The sequence below is a fragment of the Pristiophorus japonicus genome, unplaced genomic scaffold (genome assembly GCF_044704955.1).
Source record: "Pristiophorus japonicus isolate sPriJap1 unplaced genomic scaffold, sPriJap1.hap1 HAP1_SCAFFOLD_1080, whole genome shotgun sequence".
Lineage (NCBI taxonomy): Eukaryota > Metazoa > Chordata > Chondrichthyes > Pristiophoridae > Pristiophorus > Pristiophorus japonicus.
This window is the reverse complement of record NW_027250735.1, coordinates 42512-62374: the sequence shown is the minus strand read 5'-3', so window position 1 is coordinate 62374 and position 19863 is coordinate 42512. Positions and strand designations below refer to the sequence as shown.

The window sequence follows — 19863 nt, the reverse complement described above, 5'->3', positions numbered from 1 at the left end:
AGAGAAGCAGTCACTGATACAAACTACTTGCATCAATTCAAACTCACCTGTCTTACTTTAAAACAAAAGATCTGTGGGTATATTAAACAGTATTTATTATAGGCATCCAGCTTTGATCTATTCACACGCTAATTCTAACAGGGTAAAAATGATGGCAGAGGTGCTTTGGGCAATTATGCTAAATTGTAACACTTGGGGACTACCATATTATTATTTATACATTCAATCTGAGGTAAACGGTCTGCTGTGACTCTGTCAAATAAATTTACACCGATCTCGTCGAAGTTAGCCAAATGAATTGAGAAAAATTAGTACACACTCTACCACCATCCTTTTACAGCAACGACAACAACTCGTATTTATATAGCGCCTTTAACATAGTGAAATGTCCCAAGGCGCTTTACAGGAGTATTATGATACAAGAAATTTGACGCCGAGTCACATAAGGAGAAATTAGGGCAGATGACCAAAAGCTTGGTCAGAGGTAGGTTTTAAGGAGCGTCTTGAAGGAGGAAAGTGAGGCGAAGAGGTGTAGACAACGAATTCCTGATGACAGTTTGTCTGCAGAGAGCCAAAGGAAATGCAATATTTTATTTCTAATCACAAAAAGGAGGCAGTTTTTCCTTATTGCTCAGGTTAACAACAGGATAACCGACAGCCAGTAATTCAACCAAATGGCTTGATTGACATTATAGACAAAAGAAATTAAGCAGTTCATAATTGTTGGCTGAGCAGTGAAATTCAATTGTTGCCTAAAATTCAGTGCGAGGCAGTTATCAAATGATTTAAATCCTTGTTTTAAAGTGTTCGTTTTTGACTTTTACACCCTAATTCAGTCTGGGTGAAATGGTAATAAAACCCAGAGTGACATCGTTGAATGTTGATACAGGTGAAGATATGCAATCAAGTGAATTTAATGTGCCTTCAGCCCCCATATTATGATGAGTTTTATTTGGAGATGCCTAAAGATAATTTTGAATGGCTTTTTGTATTCATATTTTTTATGTACAAATTGGGCATTCAAGTCAAGTTGTGACTCTAAAGACAACATAAAAGTTTTTCTTTATTCCATTCTGGAGTGCAGTAAATGATGAGACAAGACTTTTGGCTGTTGAACTGGAGCTGCTCAAAATGAATGGTATTTATGGCATTGGTCTGCTTGAAAAGAGGGAAAGTTTAATGGGTCCAAATTTCCCCATCCACTTTAAACTGCGCAGCTCCATCTGGTGCGCCGACTTTGCAGGTAAAAAAGCACGCCGAAAACCTACCTTCGAATTCTCAGCGCTCCTCGAACGCTGTAGGCCTGTGACGTGGCGCATCAAAAGCTGAGGGGGGCAGAGCAAGTGTGGTGCTGGGTCCACACAGCCGGCAGGGGGGCGGGACTAGGGCCCAGCGTGGTTTTCATTGCCGGCAGCGTTGCGATGCACAATGGGTCTTCAACCTTGGCAATCGGCCATTTAAAGGCAAAACGTGTTCAGCAACATTTGACACTCGGCCACATTTCAAGTTAAAGCGAGCTGTGTGATTTTTGGGTGCAGGAAGGGAAGGAGTGAAAAGTCATAAGTGATTCTTGGAATGTAAAGGAGTGCTGCATAGGTGCATGCAACGTAAGGACTATGTGTTTTGAAAAATCACTAAGTGTAAATCCAGTACAGCTATGCAACAACGTACAGCGAGAACGAAGAATTTCTTGCATGATGAAGTGGAGACACTAGTTAATGTCATTGAGGAGAGATGGCAGGAGCTGGACACCAGCAACAGAGGTCGCATGAGGGTGGCACCCAAAGAAATGAAGAAATGCTAGAACCTGGTTGCAGAAGAATACTGCGGAGTGGTAAATACCAGGAGATCTGGGAGCCAGTGTAAAAAGAAATGGCAGAACCTTGGTCAAGTAGTTAGTGTAAGTAATATCTTCATTTTTCAATGGATTTGCAATTGTAAATGTGACCATCTGTGTATGTCCCACCCAGCAGAAAGATACCCTCTCCAAAAAGTTATATTTTAATCTCTGAAGAAGAAATTGGCCCACAACAAAAGGGAAAGAACGCAAACAGGAGGAGGCCTGCCAAATCTGCACCAACTGACACCCTTGGAACAGAGGGTCACTGCCTTGATGAGTCGTGCCTGGAGAAAAGCAACCAGTAGTGCACAAGCTGGGCCCACACTCGTGGGAGAGGGCAAGTCCTGAAAATGCATCGTGACCCTTCAAATCAACCTGCTGCCTGGCCTGCTATGTGCAAGACTACTCATGTCACCCAACGTCCCGTGCTGCTAACCATTTGACTGTTCAGTTATATTTTGCAGAACATGATGCCAATCCAGATGATGATTCAGATGCATGCGATCCAGACCAAGGCGGTGGGGTGGACGAGGTGGGCATTGGTGTGTGTTCAGGAGAGAATGTTGATCGTAATATGGATCAGTCCATAGTGAGGGCCTCACTCTACCATACACTTCCAAGAGTTCTCGTCTGACATTCCATGCTTTCATCTCCTCCCCATTCTTGCATAGTGCTTTAAGTTCTGATGCAGCATTCCAGCGTCTCTTCACGTACCCATTCACGTTTAGTGATGTAAGCTCTGGTCCGACATTCCATGGTTTCACATCATCCGAGGTTGCGGGTCCCCGTGGTAGTGGTGGAATGCAGCTAGGAACACCCAGTTCCCTACTGTCAGAGGAAGCGGGTCCCAGTGGTGGTGGTGGAATGCAGCTTGGAACACCCAGGGCCCCACTGTCAGAGGAAGCGGGTCCCTGTGGTGGTGGTGGTGGAATGCAGCTTGGAACACCCAGTTCCCTACTGTCAGAGGAAGCGGGTCCCTGTGGTGGTGGTGGTGGAATGTAGCTAGGAACACCCAGTTCCCTACTGTCAGAGGAAGCGGGTCCCTGTGGTGGTGGTGGAATGTAGCTTGGAACACCCAGTTCCCTACTGTCAGAGGAAGCGGGTCCCTGTGGTGGTGGTGGAATGTAGCTAGGAACACCCAGTTCCCTACTGTCAGAGGAAGCGGGTCCCTGTGGTGGTGGTGGAATGTAGCTTGGAACACCCAGTTCCCTACTGTCAGAGGAAGCGGGTCCCTGTGGTGGTGGTGGAATGTAGCTTGGAACACCCAGTTCCCTACTGTCAGAGGAAGCGGGTCCCTGTGGTGGAGGCAGAATGCAGCTTGGAACACCCAGGGCCCCACTGTCAGAGGAAGCGGGTCCCAGTGGTGGTGGCAGAATGCAGCTTGGAACACCCAGGGCCCCACTGTCAGAGGAAGCGGGTCCCAGTGGTGGTGGCAGAATGCAGCTTGGAACACCCAGTTCCCTACTGTCAGAGGAAGCGGGTCCCAGTGGTGGTGGCAGAATGCAGCTTGGAACACCCAGGGCCCCACTGTCAGAGGAAGCGGGTCCCAGTGGTGGTGGCAGAATGCAGCTTGGAACACCCAGGGCCCCACTGTCAGAGGAAGCGGGTCCCAGTGGTGGAGGCAGAATGCAGCTTGGAACACCCAGGGCCCCACGATCCCATCCTGCGCCTCGCAATGGAGGGGTGCCGTGAAGCAGACCCGGTGTGAGGGGAAGGAGAATCCAAATAGGTTCTCCTGAGATGCAGCATTCAACAGATGTGCTTGAGGTTATTGCATTGGGTGTGGAGACCAATGCCGTTACCCGATCACTCGAGGGCACCGTCAGAGGGGTGGGTGATGAGCTTACGGCACTGTCAGGAGAAATAGCAGTAATGACACGGGAACTGAAGGCAGGAATGTCAGAGGCAGTGCAAACGATGGCAGAGGCCATCAGGGAGTTAGCTGCTGCAATAGGGGCACACAGCCTGGCTAATAAAATGCCACTTCCACTGCAATCCCCGCATCAGCCTCTGCAGAGGCCCAAGCTGGGCCCTCCCCTCCTCGCCTCAGCCTCTGGAGGGGCCCAAGCTGTGCCCTCTCCACTCACCCACCCCCCACCCCCCACCCTCCCCCCTTTATAAGTGATATTAGAGTTTTAAAATTATCTTAAAGAGTCATATTAAAGTTTGATACAAGAATGATCTTATTGCACTAAAGTAAAGTACATTGTAAAGTTTTCTATAAAACTGAATCATGACTAGAATGATTTTTTTGCACTAAAGTAAAGTACATTGTAAACGTTTCAATAAAGTATATTATACATTAAAACTGAATCATGGTCCATTATCACCACACAACATTTACGAACACCTGCAAAAGATAGACATCCCTCCCCCCTTCAGTCATGCATGCCTTCCGCATCTAGGCATGACCGAGGGGCTTGCTGGTGTGGCGTGTTGTGGCTCGGAGATCTCTCCTACTGCAGTGGGATGGGTGTCCATGGGCCGAGGAAGCCAGCGACTGGTTGCCCTACAGTATCTGAGATGCACAGATCTGTCCTGCTGCTGGCTGCGAGGGGTTGAGGGGGGTGGGGGGAAAGAGTGGTGTTGGGGGTGTGAGAGTGAGGAGGGACACAGGGGCCATTATTGATTTGCAGGGAACAATTTAAATGTAGATGGCGTGGCCTTTCGACGTTTTGTTTGTAACAACACAGACTGCTAACTAAAGGTACCTGTATATAATTATTAAGTCGGGGCATATTAAAAGACTTAAAGTACATGGGTGGGGCAAAATACCAAGGTCATAATTGGATGCATTACTGAACTCAAACAAGTATATCCGATTTAGAACACGCACTTGGCATCCTCTCATGTGCCAAAGGAGACAGTGGTGGGTTAAACCACGTTACTCTAACAGTCAGTCCCTGACAGAGGCACATTAATGCAAAAAAGTTCATTCTTAAAAATGAGAGGTAATCTAGTCCCGAGGTGAATTATTCAAGTAATAGGTTGGAGTAAGTTTTAACTGTCTAAACTTGCATAAATGGCCAAAACAGGGTAAATGGTTAGTAATGCCCCCTTTTGGAAAAAAAAAAATCTGAACTAAAAAAAAACCTAACTCAATTACACTGGAGCAACTTAAATGTGGAGAATTGAGATTTTTAAGTTACTCCAAAAAAAAACGGAGCAACTCATGGGGAAATTTGGACCCAATATCTTGGGCGTTATAAAAGTTCCATTCAAAAAGTTTATGACAACACAGGTACAAAATGGATAATTGCAGAAATGCATGCTATGCATCAACAAAAAGAACAGGAATAGGAATAATTGACAGTATTACCCTGTTTTAGGTTTGCAGTAAAGTTAACTCTGATTTACGTGCTTTACTGGCCTTCATGAGTTTACTCTCTGGTTTACATTATTTTATAGTTTATCAAATAAAACCTCATCTATTACTAATTAAAAACATGCACTCTACCAACTCACAAACTGTAAATGACGGGTATCTTCATGCGTAGTTCTGAAGCAACAGCAGGAAAACCACCAAGTAATATTCTGACATGTCACTATCACAACCATTTCATCAACCAAGAGATGAAAGGAAGCCAGCACTGCTTAAGGCAACCTGTTTGGCTAAAACCAAGCAGACTTCACAGGGGTCGAACAGGTATTTTTACTCCACTTCTGTGGAATGTTGCTCTCCAGCATATGCTCTGATTGCGCAAGGTCTGTCAAAACGATTCCTCATGATTTGAAAAACAAAAATCTATATTTGTAGCTTTGCGGTCCTGCTGGTAACATTGTTTTACCAACAGCTAAAAAAATAACACTGGGCAAGTCAAATGCATTAATTGCCAGAGTATTTCCTGTGACAAGGTAAACAAAGTGGTAACATCATTAGGGAAAAGAAAACAGGTTCTACCTTTCCTCAGTGAAACATGGAGCGTATAGAGCAAGAAGGTGCAACACATTCAGCTGTAGGTCTTGACCCAAAGCACAGGTACAAAATGGAAATGTTTATTAAGCCTACACAAGTAACCTTTATTTGTACTGGAGAACGTTACACTCAGTTGAACACAGTTCATTAATCTACAGCCACAGATCAAAAGTCTTCAGTAAGACTACAACCTGTATTGGTGTAGAACTGTAGCTTCCATGAAACATTTTCAGAATACAATTAATCAGTGTCAGCTGTGGCTCAGTGGGTAGCACCCTCGCCTCTGGGTTGTGGGTTCAAGTCCCACTCCAGGCTGACACTTCAGTGCAGTGCTGAGGGAGCGCTGCACTGTTGGAGGTGCCGTCTTTCGGAGGAGATGTTAAACCGAGGTCCCGTCTGCTCTCTCAAGTGGATGTAAAAGATCACATGGCACTATTTCGAAGAAGAGCAGGGCAGTTATCTCCGATGTCCTGGCCAATATTAATCCCTCAATCAACATAACAAAAAAAACAGATTATCTGCTCATTCATCATCATAGGCAGTCCCTCGGAATCGAGGAAGACTTGCTTCTACTCCTGAAGTGAGTTCTTTGGTGGCTGAACAGTCCAATATGAGTGCCACAGACGCTGTCACAGGTGGGACAGATAGTGGTTGAGGGAAGGGGTGGGTGGGACTGGTTTGCCGCATGCTCTTTCCACTGCCTGCGCTTGATTTCTGCACGCTCTTGGCGTTGAGACTCGAAGTGCTCAGCACCCTCCCGGATGCATTTTCTCCACTTAGGGTGGTCTTTGGCCAGGGACTCCCAGGTGTCAGTGGGGATGTCGCATTTTATCAGGGAGGCTTTGAGGGTGTCCTTGTAACGTTTCCGCTGCCCACCGTTGGCTTATTTGCCATGAAGGAGCTTCGCAAAGAGCACTTGCTTTGGGAGTCTTGTGTCTGATATGTGAACTATGTGGCCTGGCCTGGCCAGCGGAGCTGATTGAGTGCGGTCAGTGCTTCAATGCTGGGGATGTTAGCCTGGACGAGGACGCTGATGTTGGTGCGCCTGTCCTCCCAGGGGATTTGTAAGATCTTGTGGAGTCATTAGCACATTGCTGTTTGTGGGAGCTTGCTTATGCGCAAATTGGCTGTCGCGTTTCCTACATTACAACAGTGACTACACTGCAAAAAGAACTTCATTGGCTGTAAATTGGCTGTCCAGTGGTCGTGAAAGGCGCTATATAAATGCAAGTCTTTCTTTTTAATTTATACAATTTCAACTCTTACTAGAACAGTCATGCTGTGAACTCCAGTGTAAACAGCAAAGCTCTAAGCTTGTCACCTAACATCAGGGAATGCAAAAACGCAGACCTCTCGGTACAGTACCAGTGTAAACTGGTTACTGCGAAACAAAGTTACATGAACAAATATGTGGCAAACTCAATGGTCCCAGGGAGTCTGGCAGACTTTCCCTCCCAGCTGGGAACAGAGGAAGATAATGCACAGATACATAGACTTGGGCAGTCTGCCAGGTCTTTTTAAAAAGAGAAAGTTCCAATCACTTTCACGGAAACTAAAAGGTTAGAAATGCTGGAGGATAATTAAAAGTCACCATGTTTGAGTCAAGTAAGACGACCCGCTAATTCATGGAAGTGTGACGTATTTTTATTTTGTACTTTTACATAATGGCAAGTTGTACTGATTAAATTAAGTGCTGTGATTAGAACTGCTGCTCTGTATGTTCATCTGTGAAATAAAGCAACTTATTGATTTGTATCAAGCCTTGTGTCACAAAGTGTTTGCACAACCTACCTTTGGAGAGATTAAAGTATACATGCAAAGGACATGAATATCCAGTTAAAATCACAAGAGGTATGATTGTCACCCCCTAGGTTACACTCTCATACAAGTAGATATAGGACAGTGCAAGCCAACTCCCATGAAAGTAATACCTGTACATTCAAGCTGCTTATTGGAGCAACTGATGCCACTTAGTCCAACTTGCGACAGTCAGCTGGGTTTAGTTAGTACCACTATTGCCTTGGAATCAGGAGGTCATGGATTCAAGTCCCACTCTTGGACTTGAACAAAAAAATCTAGGTTGACTTCAATACAGTACTGAGGGAGTGCTGTACTGTCAGAGGTGCCATCTTTCAGATGAGTTGTTTAACCAAGGTCCCATCTGCCTATTCATCCCTCATCTAACACCACCAAAACAAGCGAACTGTTTATTTATCTCAATTGCTGTTGGTGGGACTTTGCAGAGTACAAACTGGATGTTGCATTGGCCCACATAACAGTGACTAAGTTCAAAAGTATGATGTCAGCGGTGAAGCACTGTGGGAGATCCTAAGGACGCAAAAGACGCTAACATAAACACAAGTATTTTCTTCATGTCATTGTTTTTCTTAAACATTGTTCACCTGAGGATCGAAAACTTACATTACAATATGCATTAATAATAATTTGGCCTCATTGGTCAAGACTACAAGCCTTCAGAAGACAAAAAGGTACCGTTATGAACAAAAATAACCACTGCTTCAAAGTCCACGTGTGGTTATACTGTGAAATCCAGACATGCAATGTTGATGTGAGCACATTCCTCATGAGTGAACAGTATCCAGAGTACATTCTGTTCCCTACTTAAAATGACCTGGTGTATAATGCCTGCTGAGCAACTTAAAAATAAAAATTAAACTCTTCCTAACCTACTGCTTAGGATGCAATTTAATGTACATTTGATCATTTAAATTCTGGCAGAATTTCAAAGGCTTTATAATTGTTTTATGTGCCACTTTTACAAAATTTATCTTTATTGCAAATAATGTGCCATTGAAGAATTTGCTTTGCTCGTGGAGAAGATCCATTTGCGAAGTGCTTTTAACAGACACGAGTAAAATGTTTCCTACCCAGGAAAGGTGGTGAAACTCACATCCTGCACAAATGTGCTCTGCTTTTGGCCTGGTTTGTGTTAAAATGAATAACTCACCTGGTTAATGGAGTTGGCAGCACAGGAAGCAAGGCCTGTTCCAATAGTGGCGAGAAGGAAACAGCTAAGGTCAAAGGGTACAGGTGCCATTGCAAATCCAGCAGATGCAGTTGTTGCAACTAAAGCTGAAAGAAACAAGAAACAGGAAGAAAGGAAATCACTTATAATTTCAGAAAATGTCATTATGGAGAGCTTTTTTGGTCACATTTTAAGAAGTTGTTTCTGTCTTTGAGAATGGTTGGAAAAATCAGTCCAACATCCTTTCTGTTGGTTTCAGTGGCTGTATCATTTTAATGCTATGCGTACATCTCCTATGCCTTATACATTGGCCAAGAATGAGGCCAAACTTGGTTTTGATACAGCACGCAGAGATTTTTTTTTTACAAAGATGTCAGGCTTGGAGAGGCTGCAGCCTGGATGATTCAATGATGATCCATTCTCTCTCAATTATTTGTTGATGTATTCACAAAAATCAGTAAAGTAATCAATCCCCCTTACAATGTGTTAAGTGTAAAAGTCTATTATGTACTTATTGTAAGTTTAGATAATTGCCATGACACCTCAAAATAAATCATAAATTATGCTGACAAAAAGGCCATGAAACAATCCAAAACATCCATGCTAGACTAAAAAAGTACATTTTAAAAATGAAAGCTCATCTGATACAAGTAAATATACTCCCAACAGCATATATCATTTGTATGAACTTCAGAAATGATTATAAATTTGAAGTAGTGTCGTAATTCATAGAATTAAAATCAGTTTGCATGAGATTTGCTTGAATTGAATCCAGTGATTAAGATTGAAGGAGCTTGATTGAATCTTTACTTCTATCTGCATACTTCTCAGGGCTGCAGCTATTCAAGGTGCCCTCATACTCAACAATTGCAGAGATATTTCCCTGGGCAATAGGTCTGATGCGAAAGCAATACCCGAGTGTTTTGCCACGTTCCCATCTTCCATGGTTCACCTTACATCATCTAAATCAAAGCTTCTATCCTTCGTACGTGAAACAGATACCAAACGCCATAGAACAACGGAACAGAGGAAGTTCGAAGTAAGAGTGATTCTGGGAAGAGGGGAGGTGGAAAAGAGGCAGCATTACAGTAATTGGCCAACCTCACTGGCCAAGGTCCCATCAAATCTCCGGTTCTTCAATATAATACAGCAGAAGAAGGAGCTCGCTAGAAAATGATAGCGGGGACCAATGAGCTTGCTAGAAAGAGACATCCATAGCCAATTAGCTGGTTCAAAAGTGCCACTCATTCAATTTTGTTTTAATGACAGATAAACTGTTTTTTCATATAAACTAGTGATCTCCTATGCCAGGTCTCATAAGTCTGATATATGAACATAAGAAATATGAGCAGTCCATTCGGCCCTTCTAGCCTGCTCTGCCATTCAATAAGATCATGGCTGATCTTCTCCCTCAACTCCACCTTCCCACACAATTCCTACAAAATAAGTAATTTTATAAGGACAGGAACATTATATCACATAACACCATAATCACTCTTGTACACTAAGGTACGGTTGTGTTACTTTAAACCCACAAAGTCTGATTGTTGCTAAGTATTCACAGGGTGAGGTCAGTCAGAATTTAATTTCAGATTCAACCAGTCAATCTCCTATGATGTTACTAATAGTGAAAGTCAGAAAATGCATGGTTTTATAACGTGGGTCTACGAAGTCCCAGCAGCAATCAACCCCAGCAAAGTCAGAGATGTCCCTTCCTCCACAACAGAGTTAGGCTATTTCTTTCAAGATCCCCATCCATGCACTCGAGGTTTTCTCTTCCTTTCAAAAAGATCTTGTCACACTTTCTCCATGCAATCCAACAGAACACTGTAACCAGAGAAAACTGCCTATATGCAAGTTACAACCACCTTGCCAGGATTCATTCTAGTTTTTAGATAAACCCTTCTCCCTGTCTATTCCCTCACCTTTTTTAAAAAAAACCTTATCTCTCAGCTACAGGTAATTAACTTGTACCAGAACAAACCATCCAAGATAGTTAGATCACCACCTGAAATGATGTCTGTGGTCACATTGCTAAGGCTGTGCCTGACACATCTGGTTGTAAAGCAAGATCCATAAATTACTTCCTCTGACTGCTATTTTTCATTGATTATAAACACAGTAACAATAATGCACAGAATATAATGAACATTTTCTAACTATAACATACTTGAACAAAACAATCTACCTTGTAACAATTGGGTATGACGCTCAAATGTCTGGGATTAAATTATACAAACTCGACAGTCTTGCATCTGTTTAAGGCCGGAATGCCCATAAGTGGCAGGTGCTTGTATACTCATAAACCCAAATCAACTCGGGACTTCCCACATCTCTGAAATTCATCCCAGTCACTTACTTTGCATAATACATGCATTTTCTCTCAAATCTGCCTTCGTTTCTACAAATGGTTCATGTCAAATCAATGTGACTAACTGCACCGATGAATACACAAAACAATGCATTAAAAACACTGCTGAGGCGACATGCACAGTAAATAGAAATGGAAAATCAAAGGAAAATGATTTGCATAGTCTGATGTACAAGGGTGTAGATCAGGAGAGCATTTTCAGGCAATATGGAACGGACATTTCCTGCTTCCTGCAATGATAAACATATTGGGCCGGATTTTGGAATAAGAATAATGGTGATGCTTATTGTGTTCCTAACACAGATGAGGCTGCACACAGGGAGGTTAAAGTAACAATGAACTCAGTCTTTATTAAGACACTCCAGAGTGAGGAACAGGCCTTAGCGGCCGGCTTATATATAGTGCTCCCAAGGAATGCTGGGATCCCATGGGACTTCAGGGGATGCGCTCCCTAGTGGCGGAACATGGGAGTGCATGCTTTACAGATACACAACATCACTCCCCCCCCCACAAAGTCAAAGTGAAAACTATTTACAAGGTGAGACGGTCGGGAGCCTTTCTTTCCCTGGTGGACCGCCTCGGTACAAATGTCTGTTCTGGTGTGTTGGCTGTGCCCTTGCTGGGCTGTTGAGCGTGATGGGTTCGATTTCCTGATCTGGGGTGGTGTCGTTGATCCTTTGGGTGTGTGTTGTGGGCTCGAAAAAGGTGGTGTCTGCTGTGGGTTGTTCAGGGCAGTCTGTGAACCGCAGCCTCGATCGGTCCAGGTGCTTTCTGCAAATCTGTCCATTGTCTAGTTTGACTGCAAACACTCTACTCCCTTCTTTAGCTATCACTGTGCCCGCTATCCACTTGGGACCATGTCCATAGTTTAGCACATACACAGGGTCATTCAGATCAATTTCCCGTGACACAGTGGCGCGACCATCGTTTACATTTTGTTGCTGCCACCTGCTCTCATTCAGGTTGGGCTGAACCAGCAAGAGTCTGGTTTTAAGTGTCCTTTTCATGAGTAGCTCAGCCGGGGGCACCCGTGAGCGAGTGGGGTCTCGTGCGGTAGCTGAGCAGTACTCGGGACAGGCGGGTTTGGAGTGAGCCTTGTGACTCGTTTAAGGCTCTGTTTGATTGTTTGTACTGCCCGCCCATTGGAGGCTGGTTTAAATGGGGCCGAGGTGACATGTTTGATCCCATTGCGGGTCAAGTTTGACGAATCTTCTGGAATTTTTTGAGGATGTAACTAGCAGAGTGGACAAGGGAGAACCAGTGGATGTGGTGTATTTGGACTTTCAAAAGGCTTTTGACAAGGTCCCGCACAAGAGATTGGTGTGCAAAATCAAAGCGCATGGTATTGGGGGTAATGTACTGAAGTGGATAGAGAACTGGTTGGCAGACAGGAAGCAGAGAGTCGGGATAAACGGGTCCTTTTCAGAATGGCAGACAGTGACTAGTGGAGTGCCGCGGGGCTCAGTGCTGGGACCTCAGCTCTTTACAATATACATTAACGATTTAGATGAAGGAATTGAGTGTAATATCTCCAAGTTTGCGGATGACACTAAACTAGGTGGCGTTGAGCTGTGGGGAGGACGCTAAGAGGCTGCAGGGTGACTTGGACAGGTTAGGTGAGTTGTCAAATGCATGGCAGATGCAGTATAATGTGGATAAATGTGAGGTTATCCATTTTGGGGACAAAAACACGAAGGCAGAATATTATCTGGATGGCGGCATTTAGGAAAAGGGGAGGTGCAACGAGACCTGGGTGTCATGGTTCATCAGTCACTGAAAGTGGGCATGCAAGTACAGCAGGCGGTGAAGAAGGCAAATGGTATGTTGGCTTTCATAGCTAGGGGAGTTGAGTACAGGAGCAGGGAGGTCTCACTGCAGTTGTACAGGATCTTAGTGAGGCCTCACCTGGAATATTGTGTTCAGTTTTGGTCTCCTAATCTGAGGAAGGACGTTCTTGCTATTGAGGGAGTGCAGCGAAGGTTCACCAGACTGATTCCAGGGATGGCTGGGCTGTCATATGAGGAGAGACTGGATCAACTGGGCCTTTATTCACTGGAGTTTCGAAGGATGAGAGGGGATCTCATAGAAACGTGTAAGATTCTGACGGGACTGGACAAGTTAGATGCGGGAAGAATGTTCTCGATGTTGGGGAAGTCCAGAACCAGGGGACATAGTCTTAGGATAAGGTGCAGGCCATTTAGAACTGAGATGAGGAGAAACTTCTTCACTCAGAGAGTTGTTAACCTATGAAATTCCCTGCTGCAGAGAGTTGTTGATGCCAGTTCATTGGATATATTCAAGAGGGAGTTAGATATGGCCCTTACGGCTAAGGGGATCAAAGGGTATGGAGAGAAAGCGGGAAAGGGATACTGAGGTGAATGATCAGCCATGATCTTATTGAATGGTGGTGCAGGCTCGAAGGAGCAAATGGCCTACTCCTGCACCTATTTTCTATGTTTCTATGTTAAATCACAGAATTAATTTTATCCTCCCTTTAGTCACCAATATTGAAAATTCCCTAAGCAGGGACATAGATTTTTTTAAAATGGTGACTCGCACAATCCCAAATATATTTTTCTAGTGGCCATAGACCCAGCATTAATAGTTTAATATTGCCATGAAAGCAGTGTGAAGGTCTGTAATGAAACTTATACAATACGTTGGAGCAAAGTACAAACCTGTTTCTAATGTATTGGAGAGAAAGCAGGAAAGGGGTACTGAGGGAATGATCAGCCATGACCTTATTGAATGGCGGTGCAGGCTCGAAGGGCCGAATGGCTTACTCCTGCACTTATTTTCTATGTTTCTATGTTTCTATGAATTCTTTAAATTCGGCACTGGCGAAACATGGCCCGCTGTCACTGACCAGTATGTCAGGCAGGCCGTGGGTGGCAAATATGGCCCTCAGGCTTTCAATGGTGGCGGTGGTGATGCTTCCCGACATTATTTCTCATTCAATCAATTTTGAAAAAGCATCCACCACCGCCAGGAACATTTTACCAAGACACGGGCCCGCATAGTCGACATGGATCCTCGACCATGGTCTGGAGGGCCAAGACCACAAACTTAGTGGTGCCTCTCTGGGCGCGTTGTTCAACTGAGCAGACACGCTGTATTGCCGTACACAGGACTCTAAGTCAGAGTTGGTACCGGGCCACCACACGTCGGATCTGGCTATCGCTTTCATCATTACTACACTCGGGTGTGTGCTGTGAAGATCCGAGATGAACCTCTCCCTGCCCTTTTTGGGTAGCACTACGTGGTTACCCCACAACAGGCAGTCTGCCTGAATGTACAGTTCGTCCTTTCGCCGCTGGAACGGCTTGATTAGCTCTTGCATTTCAATGGGGATGCTGGCCCAGCTCCCATGCAGTACTCAGTTTTTTTTACTAGGGACAGCAGAGGATCTTGACTGATCCAAGTCCTAATCTGGTGGGCCGTGACAGGTGATTTATCATTTTCAAACGCTTCCATGACCATCAACAAGTCTGCGGGCTGTGCCACCATCAACAAGTTTGCAGGCTGCGTCATTTCGAATCCCGTGGTGGGCAATGGTAGCCGACTGAGAGCATCCGCAGAGTTCTCGATGCCTGGCCTGTGGCGGATGGTATCGTTATACGCTGAAAGCGCGAGTGCCCACCTTTGTATGCGGGCTGAGGCTTTAGTATTTATCCCCCTGTTTTCAGCGAACAGGGATAGGAGGGGCTTGTGATCGGTTTCCAGCTCAAATTTGAGGACAAACAGGTACTGATGCATTTTCTTTACCCTGAACACACACGCTAATGCCTCTTTCTCAATCATGCTGTCGGCCCTCTCGGCCTTAGACAAGCTCCTGGAGGCATAGGCGACAGGCTGCAACTTCCCCGCAACGTTAGCTTGTTGTAATGCACACCCGACTCCGTACGATGATGCATCACATGCTAGCACAAGTCTTTTACACGGGTTATACAATACAAGTAACTTGTTGGAGCATAAAATGTTTCTGGCTTTCTCAAAAGCAATTACTTGGTTTTTTTCCCCATACCCAGTGCTCAAGTTTACGCAATAACACATGTAGGGGCTCTAAGAGGGTGCTTAACCCCGGTAAGAAGTTACCAAAATAGTTGAGGAGTCCCAGGAACGACCGCAGCTCCGTGACATTCTATGACCTGGGCGCGTTCCTGATAGCCTCCGTCTTGGTGTCTGTGGGCCGAATGCCGTTCGCCACGATCTTTCTCCTCAAAAACTCCATTTCTGTTGCCATGAAGACGCATTTCGACCTCTTCAGCCGCAGCCCTACGCGATCCAGTCGCTGAAGGAACTCCTTCAGGTTTTGTAGGTGCTCGACGGTGTCCCGACCCGTGACCAATATGTCGTCCTGAAAAACCACCATGCGTGGTACCGACTTGAGTAGGCTCTCCATGTTTCTCTGGAAGGTCGCTGCAGCCGACCGAATTCCAAACGGGCATCTGTTGTAAATGAACACTCCCTTGTGCGTGTTGATGCAGGTGAGGCCCTTCGAAGACTCCTCCAACTCCTGCGTCATGTAGGCCGAAGTCAGGTCGAGCTTGGTGAACGTCTTGCCTCCTGCCAGCATCGCAAATAGGTCGTCTGCCTTCGGTAGCGGGCATTGGTCCTGTCGCAAGAAACGATTAATAGTTACTTTATAATCGCCGTAAATCCTGACTGTGCCATCACTTTTGAGTACTGAAACAATCGGGCTGGCCCACTCGCTGAATTCCACTGGGGAGATGATGCCCTCGCGTTGCAGCCTGTCCAGCTCGATTTTCACTCTCTCCCTCATCATGTGAGGTATCAATCGCGCCTTGTGGTGAATGGGTCGTGCCTCTGGGACCAAGTGGATCCGCACCTTCGCCCCAGAACATTTTCCAATGCCTGGCTCAAAAAAGGAAGGAAATTTGTTAAGAACCTGGATTCATGAGGCCTCATCGACATGTCATCCCAGTTCCAGCAGATTTTGCCCAGCCAGCTCCTGGGCATCGCCCGGGACAATCCAGAGTGGCAGTTCGTGCACTGTGCCCTCGTAGGTGACCTTGGCTATGGCGCTGCCCAGGACAGTGATAAGCTCTTTGGTGTATGTTCTCAGTTTCGTGTGGATGGGGCTCAGGGTTGGTCTGAGTGCCTTGTCGCACCACATTCTCTTAAACATCCTTTTACTCATGATGGATTGGCTAGCGCCAGTGTTCAGTTCCATGGCTACGGGTAAGCCATTCAATTTTACATTTAGCATTATAGGTGGACATTTCGTCGAAAATGTGTGCACTCCGTGTACTTCAGCATCTGCCTCCACCTCCCCTCTCTGAGGCTCGAAATTGCTTTGATCCACCATGGACCGATCTTCCTCTGCCACGTGGTGGTTAGCAGATTTTGCAGAGCTTGCAGTTCGTCTGCAAGCTCGCTGGAGGTGCCCCATTGTTCCACAGCTCTTGCAAACATATCCTTTGAAGCAGCATGAATAGGCTGAATGGAAACCTCCACAACGCCAACCAGATGTGAATTGCCTTGCATTCATCCTTTGTTGGGGACTCAGTCATCTGGATCACCTGAGGCCTGCTGGCAGTTGCCGACTCGTGGTTTCTGCCGTCGATTTCTGCTCACAAACACAGTTCCAGTTAATTTATGAACTTTGCTAGCACTTGTGTGCTGAGAGATTTGTTTGGTGTTATCACTGTTGGACATAAATGCCTGTGCTATCGCAATGGCCTTACTGAGGGTCAGTGTCTCTACAGTCAAAAGTTTTCGTAGGATGGTCTCGTGGCCAATGCCCAGTACAAAAAAGTCTCTGAGCATTTGCTCCAGTTAGCCATCAAACTCACATTGTCCTGCAAGTCGCCTTAGCTCGGCGACGTAGCTCGCCATTTCCTGACCTTCAGATCACTGGCACATGTAGGACCGATACCTCGCCATCAGCACGCTCTCCCTCGGGTTAAGATGCTCCCAAACAGTGTACAGAGCTCCTCATACGACTTATCTGTGGGTTTCACCGGAGCCAGAAGATTCTTTATGAGGCTGTAGGTGGGTGCCCCGCAGACCGTGAGGAGGACCGCTCTCCTTTTTGCAGCGCTTCCTTCTGCGTCCAGCTCGTTGGCTACAAAGCACTGGTCTAGCCGTTCATGATAGGCTTTCCCAGTCCTCACCCTCCGAGAACTTCTCCAGGATGCCCACAGTTTGCTGCATCTTTGCGTTGGATTTGTATACTCTTCGCCAGTTACTGAGGTTAAAGTAACAGTGACCTCAGCCTTTATTAAGACACTCCAGAGTGAGGAACAGGCCTTAGGGGCCGGCTTATATACAGTGCTCCCAAGGGGTGCTGGGATCCCTTGGGACTTCAGGGGATGCGCTCCCTGGTGGTGGAACATGGGAGTGCATGCTTTACAGATACACATTGCTAACAGCGCTCACCTTTATAACAGGGTAAATCAGACAGTACTTTTTGGCATCCGCACATGAAGTTAAACGTGGAAATCCGGAAGTTGCTGTTAGAGATACCCTGCTCCTCCGCAGGGCATGCTGTTGCAGTCCTCACCAATATACACGGCATTGAAATGAATGCAACGCCGTGAACTTGCTGTACTTGCCCACTAGTTCCGCACTAAAGACGGCTGAAAAAGTTAGGGCTGGTGTATTTCGGAGTTAGTGAGTTTTTAACCAGCATGATAAGTGATGATTGCTGCTGAACAACCTCTCTGAGGCCTGAACATTTAATTTTACAAGTGTGGAGTCTCATTCCCTCAGAAGAAAATTAGTGTTGGAGATTTAAAAAAAATGTAAATCATTATTTTTAAAACTTTTTCTGTGTGTCTCTTTTATCTCTCCGTTAATCCCATCTGTATTTCCCAATCTTTATTTAACTTTCTGTACATCATTTACATCTAATTTATATTTCCTGCTTTAGACTTTGTGCGTCTCAGTAAGGATTCATCAATCTGATTGGTTGAAAAGCCTCACTGTTTCTTCACCTGCTCACAATCAGCACAATGCCCTGTTGAGGGCGCCACATTGGATCAGACGGCAGATTAGAACAAGCCTATGCTCTAAAGACTGCAAAAACGTTGTGGGCAGCTGTCAGTGAGGTGAATGCAGAGCGCTGTTCCTTCGCCACTGACTGCAAAATCCGGGCCATCAAAAGTTTAGCCTGGTTCATTCTCTTTTTCCTGGTTATCTTTTAGTATCCCTTCTGTCCCTAGCACCGTGCAATATTGTGTAAGATGGCAGGCTAACAATTTGCTCCCAGATCTCTGCTTATGCGATCTTTTAAACCAGGCAGTAGAAACAGTGAAAGAAGAGAGAGCAATGAATCTCCCTGCAAATTATCCTCTCTGGCAAAGTACCTTCCCCAAAAGTCCTTCTGTGGGGAACTAAAAGGACGAACCTGAGTTTACCAACTCCATGTCACAGCATATTAGCATGCTCTTCATTGTTGAGTACCAGGTTGCTGATGCAAACTTCTTTTTAAAATAACTGTCTCAGTCATTTCCTTTCCTGGACTTTTGCCAATACCAGATAACAACAAATTTCTGGACTCCTTGCTGCAGTACAGTTTAATTACTTGATGAATTACTAAATTCCTTTCAACAGATGCTATTCAATCTTGTTTACATACATAACATGCAGTAGTTGATATCCTTTTACTGCCAGGATAATAGAATAAGGTAGCAGCTAGTTCATTACAAGTATTGAATGTCATCTAATACCATCATTTTTAGTAATGGCTGCTCATTAGTTTCTAGGTTCATAATGCATAATCTCATAATGGGTTCCTTTATATAGTTTAAATATAGCTCTGGCATATGGGCACTGATGTTCTGATGGTACACGGTGTGTAACAACCAACATTCTTTCTTGTAATTGAATAATTAGTTAGGGGATCAACAAGAGTTGGGGCTTCAGGTCCAGGAGAGTTAAATGTTTTAAAGATTGTTTAGAATAAAAGTCCACCATGCAGTTTTTTGTGTTGGTTAGCCACATGCAAAAAAAAGTCACCATGTTTGACAATCTCTAAAGCAAACTGCTCCTGTACTCTTTCTGTTTGTCTGATATGGAGTGAGCATGTGTGAGGATAGACCGAACTTATCCAAGTCCAGAATGTTTAGGCACAGAGCGAAGGTACGGGACTCTCCTCCCCAAGTCTGGTACTGTTGGAGTTTAACCAGCTAAAATCACACATCTTGATAATACAGATCAATGATAATCTTCTCATTGCTTGTCCAGTTAGGACCACCGGGTTTGAATTTTTGCTAAGTGGGTGGGAGGTAGCAGGGTCTCCTTATGAGCAGAACAATGAGGAGCACAAATCACTAGAAAATATATACCACCATCCTCTTGACTACAACATTGGACACATAACATACCCATCAAATAATAGTTCCATCAAACAGCTTCCGTGGAAGCTGCTTGCCAATCACAGTAGGCACCAAACCCTGGAGATATGAGCATGTGTTCTCAAATACAACCTTCAGGTAACAACTTCAGTGGCTGTTGTCCCAAGGCTCAGAGTTCCCTCATCAACTATCAGTCTTTGATGCATTGGACTGAAGTCACTACTGGAAGAGTCTGCTGTTCTGTGCCATTGTTCTTCTGCTGCGATAATCTGGAAGAAGGGCGCACTGCTTTTCCTCTATTCAGCTCACTAATTAAAACATTTGAGGACACCCAAATGTCTTCCACTTCCAGTTATCCACCAGTGGATCCCTTCTGCTATGGTGGGTATGAGGTCTCCTATAATTGTATATGCAAAGTTAAAAATTAAG

General features: G+C 45.0%; 1 protein-coding gene across 2 annotated transcripts in view; it reads right to left on the bottom strand.

The window, feature by feature from the left end:
- The window catches only part of LOC139241444 (protoheme IX farnesyltransferase, mitochondrial-like), a 58373-nt gene that overhangs the window by 8645 nt on the left and 29865 nt on the right, over positions 1 to 19863 (bottom strand). Inside the window, exons 4-5 of one of the 2 annotated variants that reach the window (XM_070870003.1) lie at positions 8725 to 8849; positions 449 to 561 (exon numbers count right to left, since the gene is read on the bottom strand). In XM_070870003.1, coding sequence (XP_070726104.1) covers positions 454 to 561; positions 8725 to 8849 — 233 coding nt within the window. In that variant the 3' untranslated portion in view covers positions 449 to 453. Of the gene's footprint in view, positions 1 to 448; positions 562 to 8724; positions 8850 to 19863 lie in introns of those variants that run through there. The other variant, XM_070870002.1, reaches the window with a different exon arrangement.